A 23237-nucleotide genomic window follows, 5' to 3' on the forward strand; every position below is an offset into this window, starting at 1 on the left:
AGTTTTTTTTTTTAGTTGAATTTCATCAAGGATCAACTTTAAGCTCATATCTTTTTACTTTAGTCATGAATGTTCTTACTAGACATCTGCAAGAGAATGCACCATGGTATATGTTTTTACTGTGGATATTCGTCTTGTTGATAAAACGAACATTATGGAGCTTAACCTTAGAATCCAAATTTTTTTCTTAAAGTAGATCTAAAAATCGAATATATTCAGTATAATTTAAATAGTAATAGATGTACTAAAACCTTAATTTATAAAGAATAATATTTCTACACTTGTTTTTTGCCGGCTTCATTTATTTTTAATAAGTTATAATTTGACCATCACCACTGATAAAACCATGAGTTTCAAGGAGTTTAGTTGGAGAATCATCATCCTAATTTTCATGACACTATTTAATGGGAAGCACTGCTTTGTTAAGACCATTGCTAATATATATATTAGGCTTCGTTTGAGATAATTTTTTTTATTACTTTTTAAGATAATTTTTTAAATAAAAAACCTTTGAACTAGAAAGCTGTCTTAAATGAAACATTATTTTTTCATTACATATACAAATAATAAAATTATATGAAATAAAATACAAACTCTAACAATGACAAAATAAATGTATCAGAGCATTATTATGACTTTTTATTTTGAATAATTTTATTCCTGTTTTCTATTTTCTGACAATTTTTTAATAACATAAAGATTAATGATAAAAAATTATCCCACACAAAACTTTAATAAATAACTATTACAGTTTCAATAAATGAGATGCCAATCATTTACACTTAGACATTTTATTCTTTAGTGGGGACTTGTGCGACCACCTAATTTAGAATATATTTGATACCACATTCTATTTATTTTATTTTTCCAATAAAAAATAATAATTTTATTTAATTATTGCTTTCTTTTTTTTTTCATAAATTTATGTGATGAAAAGATAATTTTTATAATCAAAATAACTATGTTGCTTTCCCAATAAGTTCACAAATAATTTATATTTTAGGAAAACTTATTCACTGATTTGCTTCTGCAATCGTAATCATAATTCTATTTAACTCCTACTAATTACTTCTTCACTAATTTTTAAAAACTTTCATTATAATAAGATATTTTTTACATCTAGAATTGCTAATGTACTTAAAAAAATAGCTATTCAATTAAAAAAAACATTTATAATACCCATATTAGTTTTTAAAAAATTTATTTTTCCTGCAACTTTATAATTATCTTTACAAAATGCTACAACCATCCTAAATAAATCATTAATTTCAATTTTCAAAATTTCAAGCTACCAAATTGCAAAAGTTGAAAAATAAAAATTTATCTAAGAAAATATACTATTTATCGTTATCTAATTGAAAATATATATAATCTCATGAAAATATTTTACATCATGAGTTAAATTTAACAAAAAAAAAAATCTAAATCAAGTTTTTAGTTTTACAACATAAAATCACTTAAAAAATGGGAGGATTAAAAGCTTACCCTTCAAAAAGAAAATTTTAACTTTACACTCTAAAACAAAGCAATATCTTACCCACAAACCTCTTACAAACTCTAAATCACTTTCAGTATCATTACTATTAACTATCTTCAACTAACCAATGCCATGCATGTTACAATCATCAAATCAAAGAGATCTATGGCATTGCACATGGATGGGGTAGCCTTTCAGCATTCTTGTGGTGGGGAAGAAGACCAGCTTATCCTTTTCTGCTACTTCCCAGCTGTTTATCATGCATGAGTTCAAAGTATGTTCAAAACATAAAGAAAGAAAATAACCATCATCATCATTACTACATGCATAACTAATGGAAATGTGATGAGAATATTAGGAGCAACCAACATTGTGTACCTGAAGCAGGTGACAAGGTAATGGAGGAAGACCGAGATCTCGACGCGTCCCAGCTCGTAGCCGGGACATAGCCGCTGGCCGCCACCAAAGGGGGTGAATGTTGGGGCTCCCCCTACTTGCTGACTTCCATCCTTTCTCATGTTGTTTTGGTCCTGCAACAAAGATGCACTCAAAAACAAAAAACAACACCAACAACAAGCATTTATCCCGCTACGTGGGGTTGGCTACATGAATCCTTTTTCTCCATTGTGTCTGATTACGAGTCAAATTCTTATTTAGATCTAATAAAGAAAGGTCATTTCTAATATTTTCTAAGTCTGTTTAGGTCTACCTCAACTTTCTTAACATAGGTTAAATCTAAAATATCTATTTTCCTAACCATCTAAGGCAACTCTATTTAATCTTATATGCAATAAAGATGAACTCAAAATCATTAAAAATCACTCAATTTTCGACTAACCATTCATGCGGCTCAAATATGATTCATATCAACTCTAACTAAATCAATCTTGACTCGAGTTGAGTTATCAACACATTTCGATGGTTAAAAGAACAAGAATGGTTAAGCTACTTCTATAGGATTACCAGCCATCTCCAGGGATTGAAAGTGCGAGCGTCATCGAAATAGTTTTCGTCGAGGTGGACTGCTCGAAAAGAAGCAAACACCTTACATCCCTTTGGAATTATGTAACCTGCAAAGGCCATATGCGTTAAGCAAAGATCATATGATATGTAGTTCAATTATATTCATGATTTGTCTATGATACAGCTGTTAATTGTGTGTAACTTCGATAATTCAACATGTACTGTAAATTTATAACAAATGATTTATATCAAATGCTCAGAAAGAAAAGGAGGCTTTCATCATTATACAATTATAATGAAAATAGAAAGGATCGTTCATCCTCGAATAGTTGCAGAAGATAACAATATAGTACTGTAAAATAGTTTATCAGAGATGTTGGGATGCTGATGGCCACGACTTTAACTAGTAATTGATATAACTAAAAGGGTAACTACAGAGGGTAGAGGGTAGGTAAGGATTTTAGATGGGTCCAAGGAAGGGGAAGATGGTTGCCACAAATCCGAAAGTGGCGGCAATGGCGATGCTACTCGAAATGCAGAGACAACAATTGAACCGACCACAATGTTGTGCCAAACACTGGAAACAACAATATGAGAAAACATAGCTGCAATTGGGTGCTGGCCAAGTAGGCAACATTTTCATGCTGTTATGTCATCAATGAAAGCCTATTTGTAATTTTCATATGGAGTATATCCATCTTTTTCTTTGAAAAAATTCTCCAAATTTATAAGCAAAAAATGGTGAAAGAGATGCCTTTTCATGATCAAATACAAGCTAATCTAGTGATTGGTGACAACAAATATGGTGGCTATATCTTTGATTGATAATTTGAATATGCCAAAACTTAGGCAACAATGTCATGACTGCATTGGTGTTGACAAATATTAGTTTTGACTTTCCACCTCATGAAAATACGAGTAAGGGCATCTCCAACTGAAAATTCCATTTTTCACTTAAAAATGCAGTGAAACTAAAAAATGTCGTAATTCATCTCCAATCGAACTCTATTTTGTGCACTTCTACCAAGGTAATAGTCTTTCTCCTCTTTAGCGCATTTTTTCGGCAAATCCGGTTGAGAAAAATAAAATTGCGTAGGTGAACAGTACGACCCCAATATTGGCGTCCACTGCTCACGAGCAATCAAATAGCGGGAAAAATGCCGATCGGATGGAGCAACGGAAGATCGCCATACATTTGTTTGGCGTTCGGTTGGAGATGCCCTAACTTGCATCAAGGTGAGCCAAAGGGCCAACTTGCCCACCATCAACGCCCTTCTCTCTATCCCATGATGTTCTATCACGCAGGACAGAAATAGGAGCCTGCGAGACCAACCAATTCAGCTCAAATTTGATCGATTTGGGTGTTAACAAACTCAATGCAACAAGCTGGATGTTATAGTAGACTCATAATGTAATTTTGAGCTTGATTTGTCTCAAATTTGGCCACAATTAAGTACCGATTTGAATTTTATATATAATTAAACAGGTAGTTTTAGGTGGGAAATTGCACAGCCAACTCATATCAAAACTTGATTCAGTTCGCCTCCGAATGGCCTTTATGCAGTAGATGTAAATGCTAAACTGCTACGCTCTAATTGTTGATAAACTCCAAATACTAATAATGCGTTAATATCATACCTTTGTAATGAACATCGGCAACGCTTCGCCGGAAAACGCCGCTAATAATGTTGGCGACGCGCAGTGTCTCATTGACGACGCACTGTGTAAATGACATCGCCTTGTAATCGCTCCATTCCAAAGCCTCAAGCTCGTCCTTCTTCCTCCCCCGAATCTCTTTTTGCTCTTCCTGCAATTCACTCAAATTAATTATTCATACGGATATTCATCAAAAGCTCTCTCCTTTTCCATAAAACAAAGCCAGAAATCGAAAAGACAAAGTCTGCACCTTGACGAGGGCTAGAGCAGAAGGGTTATCAGTGAGAAACTTGACAGCTAGAGTCATCATAATCGGCGTCGTCTCATGTCCAGCCACCAGCAATGCAAGTAAAAAATCCACCATCTCCTCCTCCGAGAAACCCTCATCAGCCTCAAGCAGCTCATCCACCATATCCTTCTTCCGGCTCTCTGCTTCATCCTCTGTCTCCCTCATCTTTTCATCTTTCCTCCTCTTCACCAGCTCCATCAGCGCCTCAGCCACCTTCTTCCGCGCCTAATCAAAAACCCAAAACCCCATCAGAAAAGAGTAAGTGAAAAGAAAAAAAAAAGATAATTTGGGTAAAGATGAAACCTTTATAGCTCTTCCGTAGGTAGTGAAAGGGAGGAACGCGAACAGGGGAACAGAGAAGAATCCATCGATAAGAGCATTATAATGTCGGCGGAGATTCTCCGTCCACTCCCCCGGCCCCTCGCTCATGGTCTGCTCTACCATCATCTCGAAGGCCACCTTCTTTGCCTGATCAAGCAACCGAACACTACCGCCCCATGACCTGAGGTTAAGGCGAATCAGTTGATCGATGCCGGGGAGAAGCGAGGAGCGAATGGCTTGAGGAGAGGCGAAGCGAGTGAGAGTGAGAGAATGCATGCGCTTGTGAAGGGCGCCTTTCATAAGCAAAAGTGAGCGGCGTCCGAGGAGAGTGGAGATGCAAGAAGGGTAGCTGGATTCAAAGGTGCGGCCTTCGCCGGCGAGGACGAGCCGGTTGAAGTCAGGATCGGCGGAGAAGACGGTGAGTTCGCCAAAGAGGTGGGTGGTGAAGAGGCGGCAGCCGTAAAGGCGAAGGCGGTCGTCTACGAAGGGTTCGGGGCGGCCGGAACGGTAGGCGGTGATCATGCGAAGGGTTTCCCCGAGAAGAGGAAGGCCGGTGGTTCCTGGCGGGAGGTGGAGGAAGGGGTTTCTGCGGTGGACAAGGAAGAAAAGGATGATGAAGAGGACAGCGAGGAGGAAGACGGAGGAGAGGACGAGTAGAGTGGAAGAAGAAGCCATTGAGAGAGGAGTTGGGTATTTCAGAGCTGAGACAACTCAGAACTCTTGCTCAGTTCTGAAGAATGTTATTTATTTTAAAAACAAAGAATGCTGTCATAAATTTCTCTGCCACCGAATCAATAGAGGAATTTGAATTAAATAAAATTCTTCTCGTATTAAATTTATTCTCATTATTATCAAGTCTTAATTTATTCATGAGCTTGTTTAGTTTTCTATTTCACCCACTTAACAAGTCATTTCTCACGTCTATCATATCATATTGAAGATGAATGAAGCTCCATCTGTCTAGCTTAATTGAGTGATGCTTTTAATGGAGATTAGAGTAATAATCATGAGAGATATTTCAATTGAATTGAATTTTTCTCACATTAAAATTATCCTTATTGTTATCAAGACATATTCTATATTTATAACATTGCTATTTTTTTAGTTCAAAATAATTCTTCTTAGCTATTGCTATATTTTTTACTATTTTGTAAAGTTGCGTAACTTTTTTAACTTATTGCACATTTTTTTAAGCAACGAAAAAATAACGGTTAAATGGAAATCACAGTTGCATTATGGCTTCATCTGGGACGACTTTCTTACTATTTTTTAAAACAGTTTCTTCGTACAAAAATTAAATCAAATTGATCTAATAAATTAAATGTTCTACATGATAAACGAGTTAAGCGGGCCAGGTTTTGGCTAGTCAAGTTCATGTCGAAATTGAAGTAAGCCCGCCAACCCGAATTGACACCCCTAATAAAAAAATATATATGTGAATATATTGTCAAAGAATACTATAAAACATATTTTGAATATGTGGGCACAATTATGAAGAACCATCAATCATATCTTCTGAACCAATGGGTTATGCCATATGTCCTCTAATCTTTTAAAGAAATGATGAGAGTTTAAGGCAAAAAATTTCTAGTTCAAATAATTTTTGTACTAGAAAACTACTTTAAAAAGTAAAAAAAAATGCCTCGATGAAGCATAAGATTAACTGTTTTATTGCTTTCTAAATCAGTTTTTTAACACAACTTTTTATTTCAAAGAAATTTCATACTATAAAACTAATTTATAAAGTAGTAAGAAAGTTATCACAAACGAAACCTCAATCTCCCATAAAACATAAATAGATAGATCATTTTGTGTTCAATCTGCTGAACTGGGTTGCTGACAACCAAGATATATAGGAAGCTTTACAAGTTGAATAAAGCTGGCAATGCACTATGTTTTTATTATATTATCTGATCTCTATATGTCTAAGCAGAATACAGTTTTAATGACAAAATAAATATTATCCATTGTTGATAGCGTGAAGATTTTATACACAGAAATGAAAGATAATCATTTTCTCTTCATTAAATATGGAAATTGAAGCAAAGCTACAGTAGTTACAGAAATCTTTCTCCAAATTTGCAGGAAAGCTACAGAAATGGAGAGAGAAGTCATGCTATCCATTACATTTTGCAAAGAGAAATTTCAGCCATTTGTTAAATGGAAGTCGGGATATTATAATCTTGAGAAAAGAAATTTTGGAGATATGATTCAATATTGGTTGGAAGAATTGATAGAAATCTGTTCAATTTTGTTTGATTCTAAAATATCCTTTCTCTTTCATTGAATGTTGAAGATTATTAAATGGATGTGTTCATGATGTTAACATTGATATTGAATGGAATTTGTTTGGTAATTTTGAGTCACTTTGACCAAATTTTATTTAATGGATAATCACCCAGGAAAATCACCCACTTCCGGCGGCTTTTTTCGGCGGAATTTGACCAATTTCCGGCGGTTTTTTAATTTTCCGGCGGTTTTCCGGCGGCTTTCGTGCCGCCGGAAAAAACGGCGTAGGAAAATAATTTCCGGCGGCAAATAAATCCGGCGGTTTGCCGGCGGTCAAAAACCGCCGAAACCGCCGGAAAGCCGTCGGAAAGCCGCCGGAAAATTTTGTTGGAAATAAGACGTCAAAAACCGCCGGAAAGCCGCCGGAAAATTGACCGCCGGAAAGCCGCCGGAAAATTCCGCCGGTAATAAGTGATTTTCCTTTAGTGGAGAGGTCCCCTTTCATGATAAAGCATTCCACTTGATACGTCACAAAAATTTATTTTGACCGGGCACGAATCTTGAGTCATATTAAATTAGAAACTTTCAAAATTAAATTCGGGATCATCCAAAATTTAATCTTAGCAAACTTATAGTCAAATTGCACGTCTCGACAAGATAAACCCAATGACACTAAAATCGGTCCAATCTGTGTCCAAATGGACTTGAATCAAGGGCTTAAAACATATTTGAAAGCTTCAAAGCATTAATTATATAATGAAATAATTTTCAAATATGACATGCATGTAATCGAATCGAGTGGCTTGATGAAATGAATCCAATGAGCCCAAGATCACTTAATTTTGATATCATTAAGACACTTCAATATTTGATGAAAACTCTATGATTGAAGGAATCAATATGGATCGTATGTTGGAACATTCTAAACTCTAGATCTTCTCCATATTTAAGAAGCATGCTACTCCCAAAAATCTAGGCTCTCATTCTTCACATGAAGAATTGGGAGTAGAGAGGAAAGAGGAAGAAGGAAGGAACATTCTAAACTCTAGAGTGAGAGCTTGCTTGCATTTTTAAGTCATCGCCGTCGTCAACCACGCCCAGTTAATACTGCTCACAACCACCATTGCTACTATCTCTAGAATATTGACAAGATTAATCTTGTTGTTTGGTATATTAATGTCGACGACCACCATTGTCTATTGCCAATGACAATCACCATTGTCACTATCTCTAGAATAGTGACAAGATTTAACAATGATGTTGGGTATATCTGTCCCCCTGTGGACATCGAATTTTTATAATCTCTATAGAAAAAAAATGAAGCTTTGTTATTAGGTGTAGCTATTCCTCTATAGATACTTAATTTTTGCTCTCTTCTTTTATAGTGAAGAAAAGAGGATTTCTGTATAATTTATTATATAATAGATTTTGCAACTGGGCTAGACCCAGTGTTTTATTTTGGATTATTTATTTATTTGTTTAATTTTTAACTTTACATTTACTTACTTTTATCCAATGATGATGATTTCAATTCAAGTTTTTGATGTTTTACATCTAATATTTGAGCTTTTAGGAGTTTATGATTTCTTTTTTATTTTTATTTTTAGAGTTTTATAAAATGATTCAAATACACAACATTCATCATAAGATGAAACTTCACATTTAAAACATCCTAGACATAGTAAGATGTACAACTCACTTATGATGTGAGATTGCACTATACAAATATCTCAAAAGATGATATATTGTTTTTTATAATTTTATTATTTAAAGCTTTTATTTAGAGATCTATAAAAAAATTATTTAAAGTTTTTAGTTTATTATTCTTTATTATTTTGTGAGCTTTAAAAATATTACTTAGTATATTATTTAATTTTGTTAATTTTGAATTATTATTAATTTTTTTTAATTTTAGATTATTTAATTATTATTTTATTAAATTAGGAGTTTGTTATTTTTTTGTTTTTAGATTTAAATGTAATCCAAATATAATGAAATAAATCTTTTAAGTTAGGGACAATCCAAAAATCATTTCATAAAAATTTAGAATAATTTTGATTTTTTAAAATTTTAATTCATTTTAAATTATTTAGAATTTGAAATTATTTGAATGTGATATGCTATTATGTTAGAAAATGAGAATTCAGACTTCAATTCAATGAGTGTGGGTGTATACAATTAAAGTATATATATATATATATATATATATATATATATAGTTGTATATTTAAACTTCTAAATTCTAATATATTTTAAGTATATTTTACACATTAACTTTTTTTTAAAAAACTAGCCGGCTTGCAAGTCAACGAGTCGAATCAAGGCTGACTCAATCTTGCCTCATCCGCTCATCGAGCTCAGCTCATGAATCAAGATGACTTAGTTATATATATATATATATATATATATATATATAGTTGTATATTTAAACTTCTAAATTCTAATATATTTTAAGTATATTTTACACATTAACTTTTTTTTAAAAAACTAGCCGGCTTGCAAGTCAACGAGTCGAATCAAGGCTGACTCAATCTTGCCTCATCCGCTCATCGAGCTCAGCTCATGAATCAAGATGACTTAGTTACACCCCTAACTCGTCGTACCATTACTTTACATGCATATATGCATAAGGATTTCTATAAACAAAGAGTAGGGTAGGAAATTTAAGTATTATTAATCAACCTAACTAATATAAATGGAAGAGGATTCCATCCCAACTGGTCTGATGCCTCTTGTCATTGTCACTTCTATCATGAATGCCATTTTGTAAGCTTAGACGTGTCGTTATCTTTATCTCATGCATTTTAATATGTAATTAGAAGTTGACGGCTATTTTGGATCTTGCTTTGTCAAGCACTAATTAACCCATTTGTGCGCATATAAGCAAAAATTATTTCTATAAAACAATTAGAAAGTTCTGTACTTATCAGAATCAGTTCAGAGGCATTGCATCACTGTTCTTGCTCGAGACTCTTATGGATAGAATCTTGATGGAGAAGATGATTAGGAAAGACAAGAGGAAATTTATTATTTTTGAGCCTTTATATAAGCTATGTCGTCACAGTGACAAAATCAATAGAGTTAGAAAAATGATTATTTATTCAGAATATTCTGATAGATATATATAAGAAGGTGAGTTTAATGAAATATTATTATTATTATATTAATAAATTTTTTAAATGAAATTTAATATTTGTAGTTCTTCCTTGCTTTGAATTCCTTTAGTTTTGCTAGAAAGATTTGCTAAAGAGATTCAGGGCATTGAAAAGTTTGTTGAAAAGTATGAGAATGAATTTTAAGCTTCGTTTGGGATAACTTTCTTACTGCTTTCTAAAATGACTTTTATGTACAAAAAATTTTAATTCAAAAAATTTTTGTACTAAAAAGCTGTTTTAGAAAGCAGCAAAAAAAATTATCCCAAACAAAACCTTAGTATAAGAGTCATTAAGTTTTAATTGTCTTGCTTAAGCTTTTCTTTTTTCTTTCCTTAGATAGGTGTTCTTCAGTAATATGTTATGATTTGAGATCAATGTACACCCTGCCTTACTTGCCTCATCCTCTAGTGGAATAATTGATAGGTTCCTCTCATTCTTTGACATAAAACTTTGACTTAGGTCTTATCCCTACATCTCCATTTCTAGATCTAACATCCACTACTAAGAACCTACAATTACAAGGTGAAATTAATTGTTTGTTTTGTCTACCTAATGATACTATATTTTTATTAGCAATTTGATTATGTACATAAGCTTCATTCATAAGTACTATACCAAGTTGATATAGTAAGTAATATAATTACTAAAAAAGTACTTTTTTTTCAATAATACTAAACTTTGGAATATAGTGGTAATGTTCAAGTTTTACTTTACACTTATGAGTTATGAGACCACCAAATATTACATGATGCATAAAATCCTTAGATTGGGAGTATATTTTCTAGCTTGATTATCCATAGTAATTTTATTTGGTTTAAGAGAATGTAAGAAAACTCAATGGATGTGGTTTGGAGCTTTGAAGACTTTGGAAGGCCAACTTTTAGAGGTATGTGATAGCTTCACTTATTTTCGAGATTTTGGGTTAATTTTGTGTTTGAGTTTAAAAGAAGGTTAAAAGAATAAGGTTATGGAAGAGAAGGTACTGTGTAACTGATTTATAATTAGAGTATGATGAGGGAAAATGATACAATAGTTCTTTTGGAAGGTGTAGCGAAAGTTTTGGCGTGCCAAGTAAAGGAAAGATAGAGTGCTTACATTATAAAAGACTTTAAAGAACTTGCTCAAATTAGAGAGAACAAATGATGAGAGCGTAGAAAATTAGAATGAAGCACCATAATGCTTACGTGGATATGAAGGAGAGAATAATAATGAAAAAAAAAATAATGAAATAAATAAGATAATAAATCTATCATTAAAAATAGTTGGTTTAGGCAACTAAGACAAAATGACAAAATAATTTCCTAAAGAAAAAGAATAGTTTTCCAATATCTGATTTTTAGATCAAAATATGAAAAACCATAAAATAAATAAATCATGCTATTATAGGGGTGGCCTAAATTCAACATACAAATAAATGAAGCCTGGATAAATGAAAAATCATTTGAATTTCTTCTTTCATGAATTTTGGCTAAACATTTCAGCTCCCCATGACTTCTTGCATTGCTTGAACATGTTGAGTAGCTTGCAAGCGTAGGCTAAAGGTGATCTAATTTATGTGGTTGCATGGACAACTTTGCATGGTTATAACACTATAATTTCAATATAATGCAAATAATTATATTGTTTGAAATAAATAGTGCAATAAAAAAATAAACATACTATAAATTTATCATGAGTTAGTAACATAATCTTTTGAAGGAGGCTAACATTTCCTTCAACTCTTCATTAGAATCCACAAATGTCATCATCATATGCAACATGAGAGAATTTCCTATCACAAATTAAAAGCTATTATTTTAACAATCAAATGAAAGTTTAAAATAGTTCATTATCATTAAAATAATTAAAATTTAGTGACATACATGATTTCAATAAATTTTAATAAAATTTTTATCATCAATTATATTAATCAAAATTTAGGCAATTAATCTCTCTAATTACATGCCAAGATCTTTATGATTTCAAAGTTAAGACTTTCAATGACTCATCAACAAAAAAAATGTTTTTAATAATAACTTTCGTGTTTTACATAATTTTGAAAAATCCAACTTTTAAAAAGGTTTATGTATAACATTTAATAATTTTATATTTAAAAAAGCTCGAGTAAAACTTATTTCTTAAGGATTTTTAATTCATCACAAAAAAAACTAATGAAAGTTGATTATCATATAATTATAATGTCCTTGATTAAAATTAAATATTATATCGAGATTTGAAGATTGTAAAAAGCAAAAGGTATTATTTAAAAAATTTTTTCAAAAAAAATAATTGGAGGAAGGAAAAATTCACTTTCCTCTTAGAGGATAAAAGGTTCCTCTCTCTCTTATTGTTTAAGATGAACATTTTATTTTCTCTAATATATAAATAAATATATATATATATATATATATATAATAATATATATATATATAAATAATATTATATATATATAAATATATATATATATATATATAGTATATATATATATATATATAATATCTATCAAATAAAAGTTCCTAATCATATATAAAAAATAGTAAAAAAAAAACATAATATATTCTCCTTTTGAGAAGCCAAAAGATTTAGAGGATGAATTTACCTAAGAAATGAGAATCTTATTTTACAACTTCATAAAAAGTTTTCTAGCACTGAAAAAAGCAATTTCATGATCCCATTTTCACTCTTACAGTGATGGAGGAAGAAGGAGAGAGAGGACCCCTGATGGAGACCATTGCCATCATGCCTTTATTTGATTGTCCCTTATTTGAATGATTTAGTGCATCTCATTTATTGCAAAATTTAGTTTTTATTCCATTTATAATGTGCTGTATTTAATAGGTTCCAAAAGATATCCTGATTCAGCAAAGGAAGTCCAGTAGATTATGCTTTCATGTAGCTTGGATAGATGGTGGTCCTATTGGCAATAGTTGAGGCCTTGAATGGATCCTTGATAAGAATGCATGTAGCAAAGAACACCATTGGTCCTTCCCAAATCTCAAGAACACTCATTTAATAAAAGAAGAAATTCAAAAAAAAAAAAAAAAACAAAGATCTTACAAAAAAGATTAAAATAGAATTTGTTCTTCCCCATGAAACTTTGAAGCCATCAATCCTCCAAGAAGACACCAAACATGTATGTCCATTGAGGATACATGAGAGAGAATATATTTATGAACAATACAAAATCTCCCTTCTTATAATCATTTGCATTTAACCTAAGGGATTTCAAAATCCTCAAAGTTTAGTCACAGAGATGTGCATCATGTGGTAAATGTTTTAGTCATTCATCATGTGCCCTCAAACTCATTGTGTTAAACGAATAATCCTACACAGCATTCTTTTTCATATACACAAAAAGAACATATAGTTATAATTAGAAAACAACTCCTTATCTCAGTACTTATGATACAAATAAATATATTCGATAACACATTAATAAATATATCCGAATCCTACTATTATAAATAGAAAAAAATCATAATCTATGTCTAACAAATTTTTCATTGAATTCACATCAATACTCATGATGGTATTCACATTTTTGCTACTTCTTCCACATTAATGACAACTAATGTCTCTTGATATGTATAAACACTTAAGAATAGCAAAGTCATTCTTGTAAACTCAAGTAAGCTCCCCAAAAACAAATTCTTCAAACCAAATTTCTTCATTGAGGAAAATTTCTCTTTTAATATGGAGAGTTACATGTAAATTTCTATGGCGTTATAAACAAACTTAAGGTGGTTCGGCTACTTTGGCTTACATCTACTAATGATTGATAAAATTTCACTTAACAAAAGAAGCATGAAATGGGAGATATTACAAACTCCAATTCCCCTCTCTTTTTAAAAGTCGCCATCTAAATAAGTATCATTGATAATGGCACAATGAATGACGTGAAAATGAGTCATTAAAATATAATTATTGATAATGACACAATGATTTTTTTTCTATATGAAGGATGATACTATGGAAAGCGATGATAGGTTGATATGGTCATAAAAATCACCTTGATGTGACATGATCAATAGGATTTTGGTCAAGTAACTAATAGATGAAAGATTATATGGATGACCACCATTGTTTGAGCATCCACTTGTAGTGATGGGTGGTAATAAACCACTTAGGCAAGATACTGACCTATTTGAATGCTGCTTATTACTATGTTCATATTAGTGTGATGCTCATACATGGAGATCTTAATGAAATGAATCTTGATTCATCTTAGTTATGGTGCGATACAAGTGATGATAGCCGTGTATTCCTAATATATTCTTATTTCTTGTAATTTAAACAATCCTTTTTCATGTCTTCTAAGTTATTGATATCTCTTTCCTATAATGTTTTGACAAAAAATGTTTGTAAGAGAGTTGTAAATAGCATATTAATAATAGCTTGAGCCTCACCATTAAAAGTCACATCAACATTTCTCAATTTATGAATAATAAAATTTAAATGATTAAGTTGTGCTTGAGTGATTAGAAAAAAAGTATGATAAAGTTCCAAGAGAAGTGCTCTGAAGACTTCTAGAAAACAAAGGGGTTAATAATACTTATATTCAAGTCATTAAGGATATATACGCATGAGTTGTTACTTGTGTTCAAACACAAGGTGCTTTGATCAAGTATTTTCCTATTTCACCTTGATTATATCAAGAGTCAGCTTTAAGCCCATATTTTTTTTCTTTAGTTACAAATGTTCTCCCTAGATATTTGCAAGAGGATGTACCATGGTGTATGATTTATGCTGATTAAATTCTTCTTGTAAAGACTAGCGAAAAAAATTTGGAGTAGCTCCAATGGCAGATAAGATTAGCAAAAGTCACTTTAGATGATTTTGTCACATAAAATGTCATCCTTTCTATGATCAAATTAGGAGAGTAGATGTAATACATTTGGCATATGTTAAGAAAGGCAGAGATAGATTTAAAAAGACTTAGTATGAAAATATTAGAAATTATATTTTTTATTAGATTTAAATAAGAATTTGACTTTTAACATGACATAATTGAGAAACTGACCTATTTGAATGCTGCTTATTACTATGTTCATATTAGTGTGATGCTCATACATGGAGATCTTAATGAAATAAATCTTGATTCATCTTATGTTATGGTGCGATACAAGTGATGATAGCCGTGTATTCCTAATATATTCTTATTTCTTGTAATTTAAACAATCCTTTTTTATGCCTTCTAAGTTATTGGTATCACTTTCCTATAATGTTTTGTACAAAAAAATGCCTATAAGAGAGTTGTAAATAGCATATTAATAATAGCTTGAACCTCACCATTAATAGTCACATCAACATTTCTCAAATTATGAATAATAAAATTTAAATGATTCAGTTGTGCTTGAGTGATTAGAAAAAAATTATGATAAAGTTCCAAGAGAAGTGCTCTGAAGAGTTTTAGAAAACAAAGGGGTTAATAATACTTATACTCAAATCATTAAGGATATATACGCATGAGTTGTTACTTGTGTTCAAACAAAAGGTGCTTTGACCAAGTATTTTCCTTTTTCACTTGGATTGTATCAAGAGTCAACTTTAAGCCCATATCTTTTTGCTTTAGTTACGGATGTTCTCCCTATACATTTGCAAGAGGATGTACCATGGTGTATGATTTTTGCTAATGAAATTCTTCTTGTGGATAAAACTACCGAAAAAAAAAATTTGGATTAGCTCCAATGGCATATAAGATTAGCAAAAGTCACTTTAGATGATTTGGTCACATAAAATTTCATCCTTTCGATGACCAAATTAGGAGAGCAGATGTAATACATTTGGCCTATGTTAAGAAAGACAGAGGTAGATTTAAAAAGACTTAGCAAAAAAATATTAAAAATTACATTTTTTTTTATTAGATTTAAATAAGAATTTGACTTTTAACATGACATAATTGAGAAAAAAGATTCATGTAGCCAACCCCACGAAATCTCCATTGTTAAACCCTAGAGAAATATCCTCTATTAAAATTGCTTTTGCTTGATTTGAGGAAGGCATTTTTGAATCCTAAGAATACCATGATTTTTTTTTTTTTTGACATATAGGCAAATTAAGTCAAACTCACACACATAGCACATACGTAAAACTCGAACCCTAAATCTCTTTGTTGGTAGACAAAACTCTCAATCAATAAACTAAGGTGAACTGCATGACATGATTTTTTAGGCCATAATTTTTCATACCTCACACATAATCATCCCAAGTAATATATGTGCACCAATCTCAAAAATTATTCTTACACCAATGTCAACCATATCAATCCATGAGTATGAAATATTCTATGGTGTATGACCCCCAACAAAACAATTTAAATCCAGTGCAATGAACATTGTACCACATTTAGTCAAAATTGACATAATATAGTTATAACTTATCATTTTGACTTATGAATCAAACTTTAAACTCTTTTGATTAATCTCATCCTTATCATAAAAGAAATTAAGCTAACTACTTTATTAAATATTTTCAAAATTATTCTTTTTAACAGCTTTCCATTGCTTCAAAATAGGCAAAAGGCTAAAACAAAAATAGTTTTAACTTATCCCCTTCAAAAAATGATGCTTTCACAAGCACAAAAAAAAGTCAAAAAAATACCATTGGGATAAGTTTAATACCATTTTTCCTACTTGATTGTGACCTTAATATTGCAAACAAAAAAGACCGATGTGGACGCCTCAAATCTTTCAAGGAGAGAGCCGTATCTGTCACACAAAAATATCAACCTCCAAATTTTGGCTGCTTCTACCCTTCCAAGCAAATAGAAAAATCATAAGAATCTCTTTTCACCCGACTATGCTGATATATGCAAGTATTTCTTAAGGGGTTCATCTTTTACAACTAAGCTCTTGATATAAATAACTTAATTGATTGGGTCCAATTGAATAAATTTAAGCTATGAGAGCCTGAGAATGAATACTTTCTCTTCATTTGGCTGTCTTAATTAATTTTCTTAGTTGGAAGCATATCATTGTTTCATGCAAATTGGACTAATATGTGGAAAATGTAAGTGATTTTTAATTAATAAATATTATCAAATTATTATATGATAAGAAAAAAAAATAATTATATGCATCTAAAATATTCTGAAAAGGTAAATAAATTTTATAAGCTAAAAAATATATTTTATGCTTGTTTGATTCAGTGTTCAAAGGACTAGCTGTCTGTTTTTCTTAAGAAATTGTATATAATCAATTGATGATAAATTAGTTCTATTATTTGACAATGGCAGAATTTTTTATATAACTAACATTAGATTCTTCAAACTAAATTCATTGCATTTTACATATGAAACAGAAAATTAAAGGGCCGATAATGAGAACTATTGATGCTTGGAGGAAGTACAATAACTATTATTGGTCACAGAAATGTTTCCTGTTGTATAAGCTGCAGAAGAAGAACTTTTATTTGGTCCGGTGAACGTACACTCCTCTATGTTCGGCCACCAATATTTTAGCGACACGTAGCATGAAGAAAAGTCGCCGACCCGACCCGCTGTTTTTTGGGTTCTAGCGCGTGCGTTTTTTTAAATCCTTGACGAGCCGAACAACATCCCATCACCTTTTGGATATATTTCAAATACCTAGCAAATACCGAGTTGTACCTAGTTTTTTCTAGCAATACCGAGCAAATACCTAGCAATACCGAGCAAATCCCTAGCAATACGGAGCAAATCCTGAGCAAATACTGAGTTGTACCGAGTTGTACCTAGTTTTTTCTAGCAATACCGAGCAAATACCTAGCAATACCGAGCAAATCCCAATCAATACCGAGCAAATCCTGAGCAAATACCGAGTTGTACCGCGTTGTAGAAAAACTCGGTACAACTCGGTATTTGTATAGTTTTGGTCTTCACAGAGCGGTATTTCTCGTTTTTGTAAAGCAATACTGAGCAAATACCGAGCAATACCAAGAAAATCGCGAACATAGCATTCCTGGGTTCCGCTCCGGGTCAAGTCGTCGGGCCGCGCGGTAAAGAGTAAGAGCACGTGGCGACATGTTATTTGAGGCCGAACGTACCTCTACGTCAGGTCAGAGGACGTAATAATTGTTCGCAGAAGAAAGCTTTCACAAAACTATTATGACTGTATAACAGCTCCTTTTTTTCTTTTTCTTTTTTAAATATATTTAGGTCAATTAAGGCAAACACATACATCGCATACACAAGACTCGAACACAAGACCTCTTAGACAACATTTGGGATAGATTTTTCATTACTTCTTAAAGTAGCTTGCTAGTTTAAAAATTAAAATTTTTATACTCAAAAACTAATTTAAGAAGCAGTAAGAAATCCGTCCCAAACGAACCTTAATTGATAGCCTAAGCTCTCAACTAACAGATCAAGTTGAGCTGTGTTACAATAGCTCTTCAAGTAGATATCCATCATGTTGCTGAATTTAACATATATAGTTATCTTTTTTAAGCCGCTTTTCATTTGGTGGTCTATCCAACATTTTTTATCAGATCTCTTGATTGTGAGAGGGCTTTCTCGGTGCGAAAAGAAGTATAAAGGGGTAAGGGAAAAATTATTTGGTGCGGACTTTGGATGTAGCTCTACGTCTGGACTCCAATAAAATGTTGTCACGTGTGACCCGTCAACCCCATTATTTCTATTTAGCACGTTTATTCCAACTTCCTGTGCGGCCCAACAACCCGACCCGATCCAGACCAGATGCAAAAAATTACTTTTTACTGAAAAAAAAAAACTGGGGCAATACAATGGAAAATTCAAAATCAACCAAGGCGTTTCAATTTCTCTTATTGCTGGCGCTCTTCATCTTCGTCTGAAACTCCTTCCGTTTACTCCAGATTTTCGTTGCAAAAATAGAAGTCATAGCTAAGGTCAATTTATTGTTACATGGATAAGTTCTTTTTCACGAGATGTATTAATTCTATTTGTTCTGCAAATGTCACGTTAGGGTTTAGGATTTTGTATACTCTATACCTGTGTGTACCTTTGGGTACCGATGTGCACCGATGGCCACTGGTGTGTACCGATGGGTACCCATGTGACGACATTTTATTAGAGTCAGGAAGTAAAGCTACATTCAGAGTCCGCACAATAATTTTTCTTTCTGATGATCCTATGAGAAGAGTAGATGTAATAGATTCAACCATTTTTAAGAAAGGTAGAGATATACTTAGAAAGACTTGGGTTAAAAAAAATTTAAATTTTTTTTTTATTAAATTTAAATAAAAATTTAACTCTAAATAAAACACAATGAAGAAAAATAATTAAAGTGGTCAAAGCCACATAGTGGGATAAATACTTGTTCTTGTTGTTGCTATATATAAAAAAGTAGTCAATGCTTTATAGTGTCGAATGTTGACCATTAAAAGAGAAGCATAATACTAAAGTTAAGTGTTGCAGAGATAAGGATGCTTATGTGGATGAGTGGCTTAGGATATGAAATGAGCATATACGTGAAAAAGTTGGAGTTGCTCCAGTGGAAGATAAGATTAGAGAGAGTCGCCTTAGATGATTTGGTCGCATTAAACAAAGGCCTTCTGATGACCCGGTTAGGAAAGTTGAGATATTAGCTTTGACTTATGTTAAGAAAGTTAGAGGTAGAACTAAAAAGGCTTGGTTAGAAAATATTAGAAATGATTTTTATTTATTAGATTTAAATGAGAATTTGACTTTTAATTGCACACAATGACGAAAAAGGATTCATGTAGCCGACCCCACATAGTAGGACAAAAGCTTGATGTTATTATTGTTTTTGTTGCTATATATAAAAACATGTTTATTAAACTCGCTTTTTTTATTTAGAAAAAAAAAATCATATAGCCGATCCTAGTTGAATACAAACTTGCTTTTGTTATTGTTAAAAACTAGATGGGATGCTCGAAAAAACATTACAATATATTTTAACTTTCAAAATTATGTAATTAGCAATGATTTAATTAAATTAATATATATGAGTTATTTGATATTGCATTAACAAATTTCTTTTACTGAATACATTTTCAGCTATTAATTCCAAGCAAAATAATAATAATAATAAGAAGAATAATAGTAAAAAAAAGGAGGCTGCATGGCTAATCAAACATAAATTGTGCTCTTATTAACATCAAAGGCAGCTCAATGATCAATTAGTACTGTAAAATTTGAGCAAGAGTTCTTCATTAGTAGCAGAAAGGTGATTCAAAAGATAAAATTCAAGCAGTAAGGGAGTTATGACAGAACAATTGAAGGAGAAAACTTTCAAAACAAGTGCAGAATTTGTAACAAGTCATAAAGAGATGTGCCATTTCATCATCAACAAGTACACTAGACTGAGGAGAAAGAAGATGAAGGCGACTACTTTTATGAAAACGTGAAAAAAAAATGATCAATTGTTCATGGACCGAAATTGAAGCCATCACGTGGGTGTAAATAATGATGCCTTTTTTGATACGTATAAGAAGTCATCATTCTCGAGTGAGGTTTGGTAAAGAAGCATTAGTGGAAGTGAAAAGAAAAAGCAATAGTCGAGTCCAAAACAAGGAGAAATTATTTTGTGCGGATACCGGACCGAGAGAAACGTCCGGATTTGCTTCCCTTTTGCAAAAGAGCATTAAAATGGCAGCAAATATTCAATTATGAATATATTTCTTGTACCCTTTTGTAAAAGCACAGCAAAAGCGTAATAAATTATCAATTATTTCGTAAACATTAAATATTTGCTGCCCTTTTACTTCTCTTTTGCAAAAGCACAGTAAAAAGGCAGCAAAAGCACAACAAATCCGAACAATTCTTTTCCGGTGTCCGGACAAAATAATTTCTCCAAAACAGGAGAAATTATATAGTCATGATGTCCTCTTTATTTCAGATTTAGGTCAAAGTTTGTCTAGTGTTAAGCGGATTGTGGGGTATGGCTATTCACTTCACTTTGATGAAGGTGAATGCTTGCTTTTTTATGAAAAAGAAATGCAGCAAATTTTACTACAAATTATAATAGTTATTAAAAGTTCTCTTTTTTATACTAGGAGTGCAAAAAGATGTATCATAAAGGTAAATATAATGGATGGGTCATGATTATGGCACAAAAATTTGGACACTTGAATGTCAAGTCCTGAACTATTACCCCAAAATATTGTGATATATATATTGACGAGAAAGAAGAAGCAATTTGAGTGATGTTACATCATGATAATCATTTCCCAAAAGAAGGTTTTGGGATAGTCAAATTTTGGAATTGGTAGATACCATAATGCCATCTTATGGAAACACCTCATGCACAAAAAAAGTATTTTGTCTTATGAAGTGATAATTATGTTGCATGGAATGGATGTATTGTATGGGGCAAAAATTATAAGTATTCACTATTTAAAAAATAATAGTAATAATAATAAGTCACTTATTGATGAGAAACAAAGTGGCAACTACATTAAGCAGCTTCGAAGTGATAAAGGAAAAGAATCCAATTCTAATGAATTTGACAAGTTCTGTCATGACGAATGAATTGATAGGTGTTTATAATTGGGCAATCTGCTCAACAAAATGGAGTTTATAAAGGAAAGATCAAATTTTGGTGGAGATGGCCAAGTTGAATTTATGTGACAAAGGCATTTCAAATTATTTTTGGGTTGAAGCGGTGCATACAATTATGTGCTTAATAAATCAAAGTCCAACAAAACCATCAAAGAGTTCAACTCCAATAGAGGGATAGAGACAGAGAGAAAACCATATGTGAGGCATATGAAGGCTTTTGGTTCAATTTGTAATGATCCAATTCCTAATTAGAAACAAAGAAAGTCAAGTGAGACCAAGTTAGGTTCCATCCAAGCTTCAAAGCAAGGTTTCTTACAAAGGATTATGTATAACATCCCAAAATCGATTATGTAGAAACTAGAAGCATTTAGTCTGGTAGGTTCATCTTGACAATATTAGAGAAATCATAGCACTACCCACGCAAGAAAATTAGTTGCTATATTAACTTAATGTCAAATAACCCTTCTTGAATGGAGAATCAAAGAAATTAGCCAAAAGATTGGTATGGGTAAATTTATGATAATTTGTGTATGAAATAGAAATGTAATTTTTCATTGTTGCACTTCATGTTCATGTTTGGTTACAACTTCCCAAGCTATTTCATTGAGAAAAACTAAAAAGCAACAGGAAACTACTGAGTTGTTTTTTGACAACAAATCTACCACGCTATTCAAAGAATGTCACATCTCATAGAAGCACTAATTATGTTGCGATCAGCCATCATATCATCAGAGACTGTTGACAATGAAGTTTTACAGGACAATAGACATGTTTCGGGAGTTCAAACGCAACACATCAAGGAAGAATATTACCTAATTAAAGTGTTTCCATTTCTTAGTTAAGTTATGATTCATGCATTATCAAGTAAGGCTATTTGTATTGCTGCAGAAGAAACACTTGTGAGAGTTTTAACCAAAATATAATGAAAGTACAGCACTTCTTGTTCATATCCGATCCTACGTTAAAACATTCACATCTGACTGCGTTTAAATTATCATAACTATTATTTGTCTCAGAAATTATTTCTGCATTAAGCAGCTATAATGGCTGCAGAAGCACCTCATTTGCAGTATACCATATAACTATGGCTGCAGTATTTTGTAGAAACGCTAATGCTCGCTGGATATATAATTTCAGAAAATCCAAGAGTTGCATTAATATTCTTTGAGTGCCATGCCTAAGAAAAGCCAGTGATTTTTAGTGTTATGCCATCAAGCATCTTCAAACTTTTCTATTTTTAATTACAGGTCAATAAGAGGCAATTACTATTGGGCCATTTGGTTGCAATTATTTATTATTTATGCATTTTGAGAATGCAGTGCAACTTATGTGCAAAACTGCAAATTAAATATGGCAATTAATTCAAATTATTTAATTGGTTGTAAAATAAATATAAGAAATTATTTTTTTTATGTTTGATTGATTATAAAGTAAACAAGAACTCCATGCTAAAACTTGAAAGATTTGGAGCTGGAGGGGAAAAGGAACCGCAAAGCCAAAGGCCAAAGCCTCAGAAGGGGAGGGACCACCAGAGAGTACCTAGAGCCAGAGAAGAAGAGGGAGACAGCTGAAGTGATCTAGAGTGGAGAGGATTCGGCACAAAAATGGCCAAGTCAGTGGAACAAGAGAGAGAGAGCATGTGAAAGCCAAAGATAGTGCGACTATGATGCACTGACATTTCTCCTCAAA

The 23237-nt window shown here is 32.1% G+C and overlaps 1 protein-coding gene across 1 annotated transcript; it reads right to left on the reverse strand.

Annotated features, from left to right (window-relative positions):
* Positions 1-1507: 1507 nt before the first annotated feature.
* Positions 1508-5448, reverse strand: LOC110101203 (cytochrome P450 90A1). Its single transcript, XM_020829002.2, has 6 exons — positions 4689-5448; positions 4347-4610; positions 4079-4247; positions 2441-2547; positions 1856-2007; positions 1508-1727 (listed from the first exon to the last, which is right to left on the reverse strand). The coding sequence occupies exons 1-6, from the start codon at positions 5379-5381 to the stop codon at positions 1631-1633; spliced, it is 1482 nt and encodes a 493-aa protein (XP_020684661.1). The 5' UTR covers positions 5382-5448; the 3' UTR covers positions 1508-1630.
* Positions 5449-23237: the final 17789 nt, after the last annotated feature.

This window comes from Dendrobium catenatum, unplaced genomic scaffold, assembly GCF_001605985.2.
Source record: "Dendrobium catenatum unplaced genomic scaffold, ASM160598v2 fragScaff_scaffold_211, whole genome shotgun sequence".
In the NCBI taxonomy this organism is placed as follows: Eukaryota; Viridiplantae; Streptophyta; class Magnoliopsida; order Asparagales; family Orchidaceae; genus Dendrobium; species Dendrobium catenatum.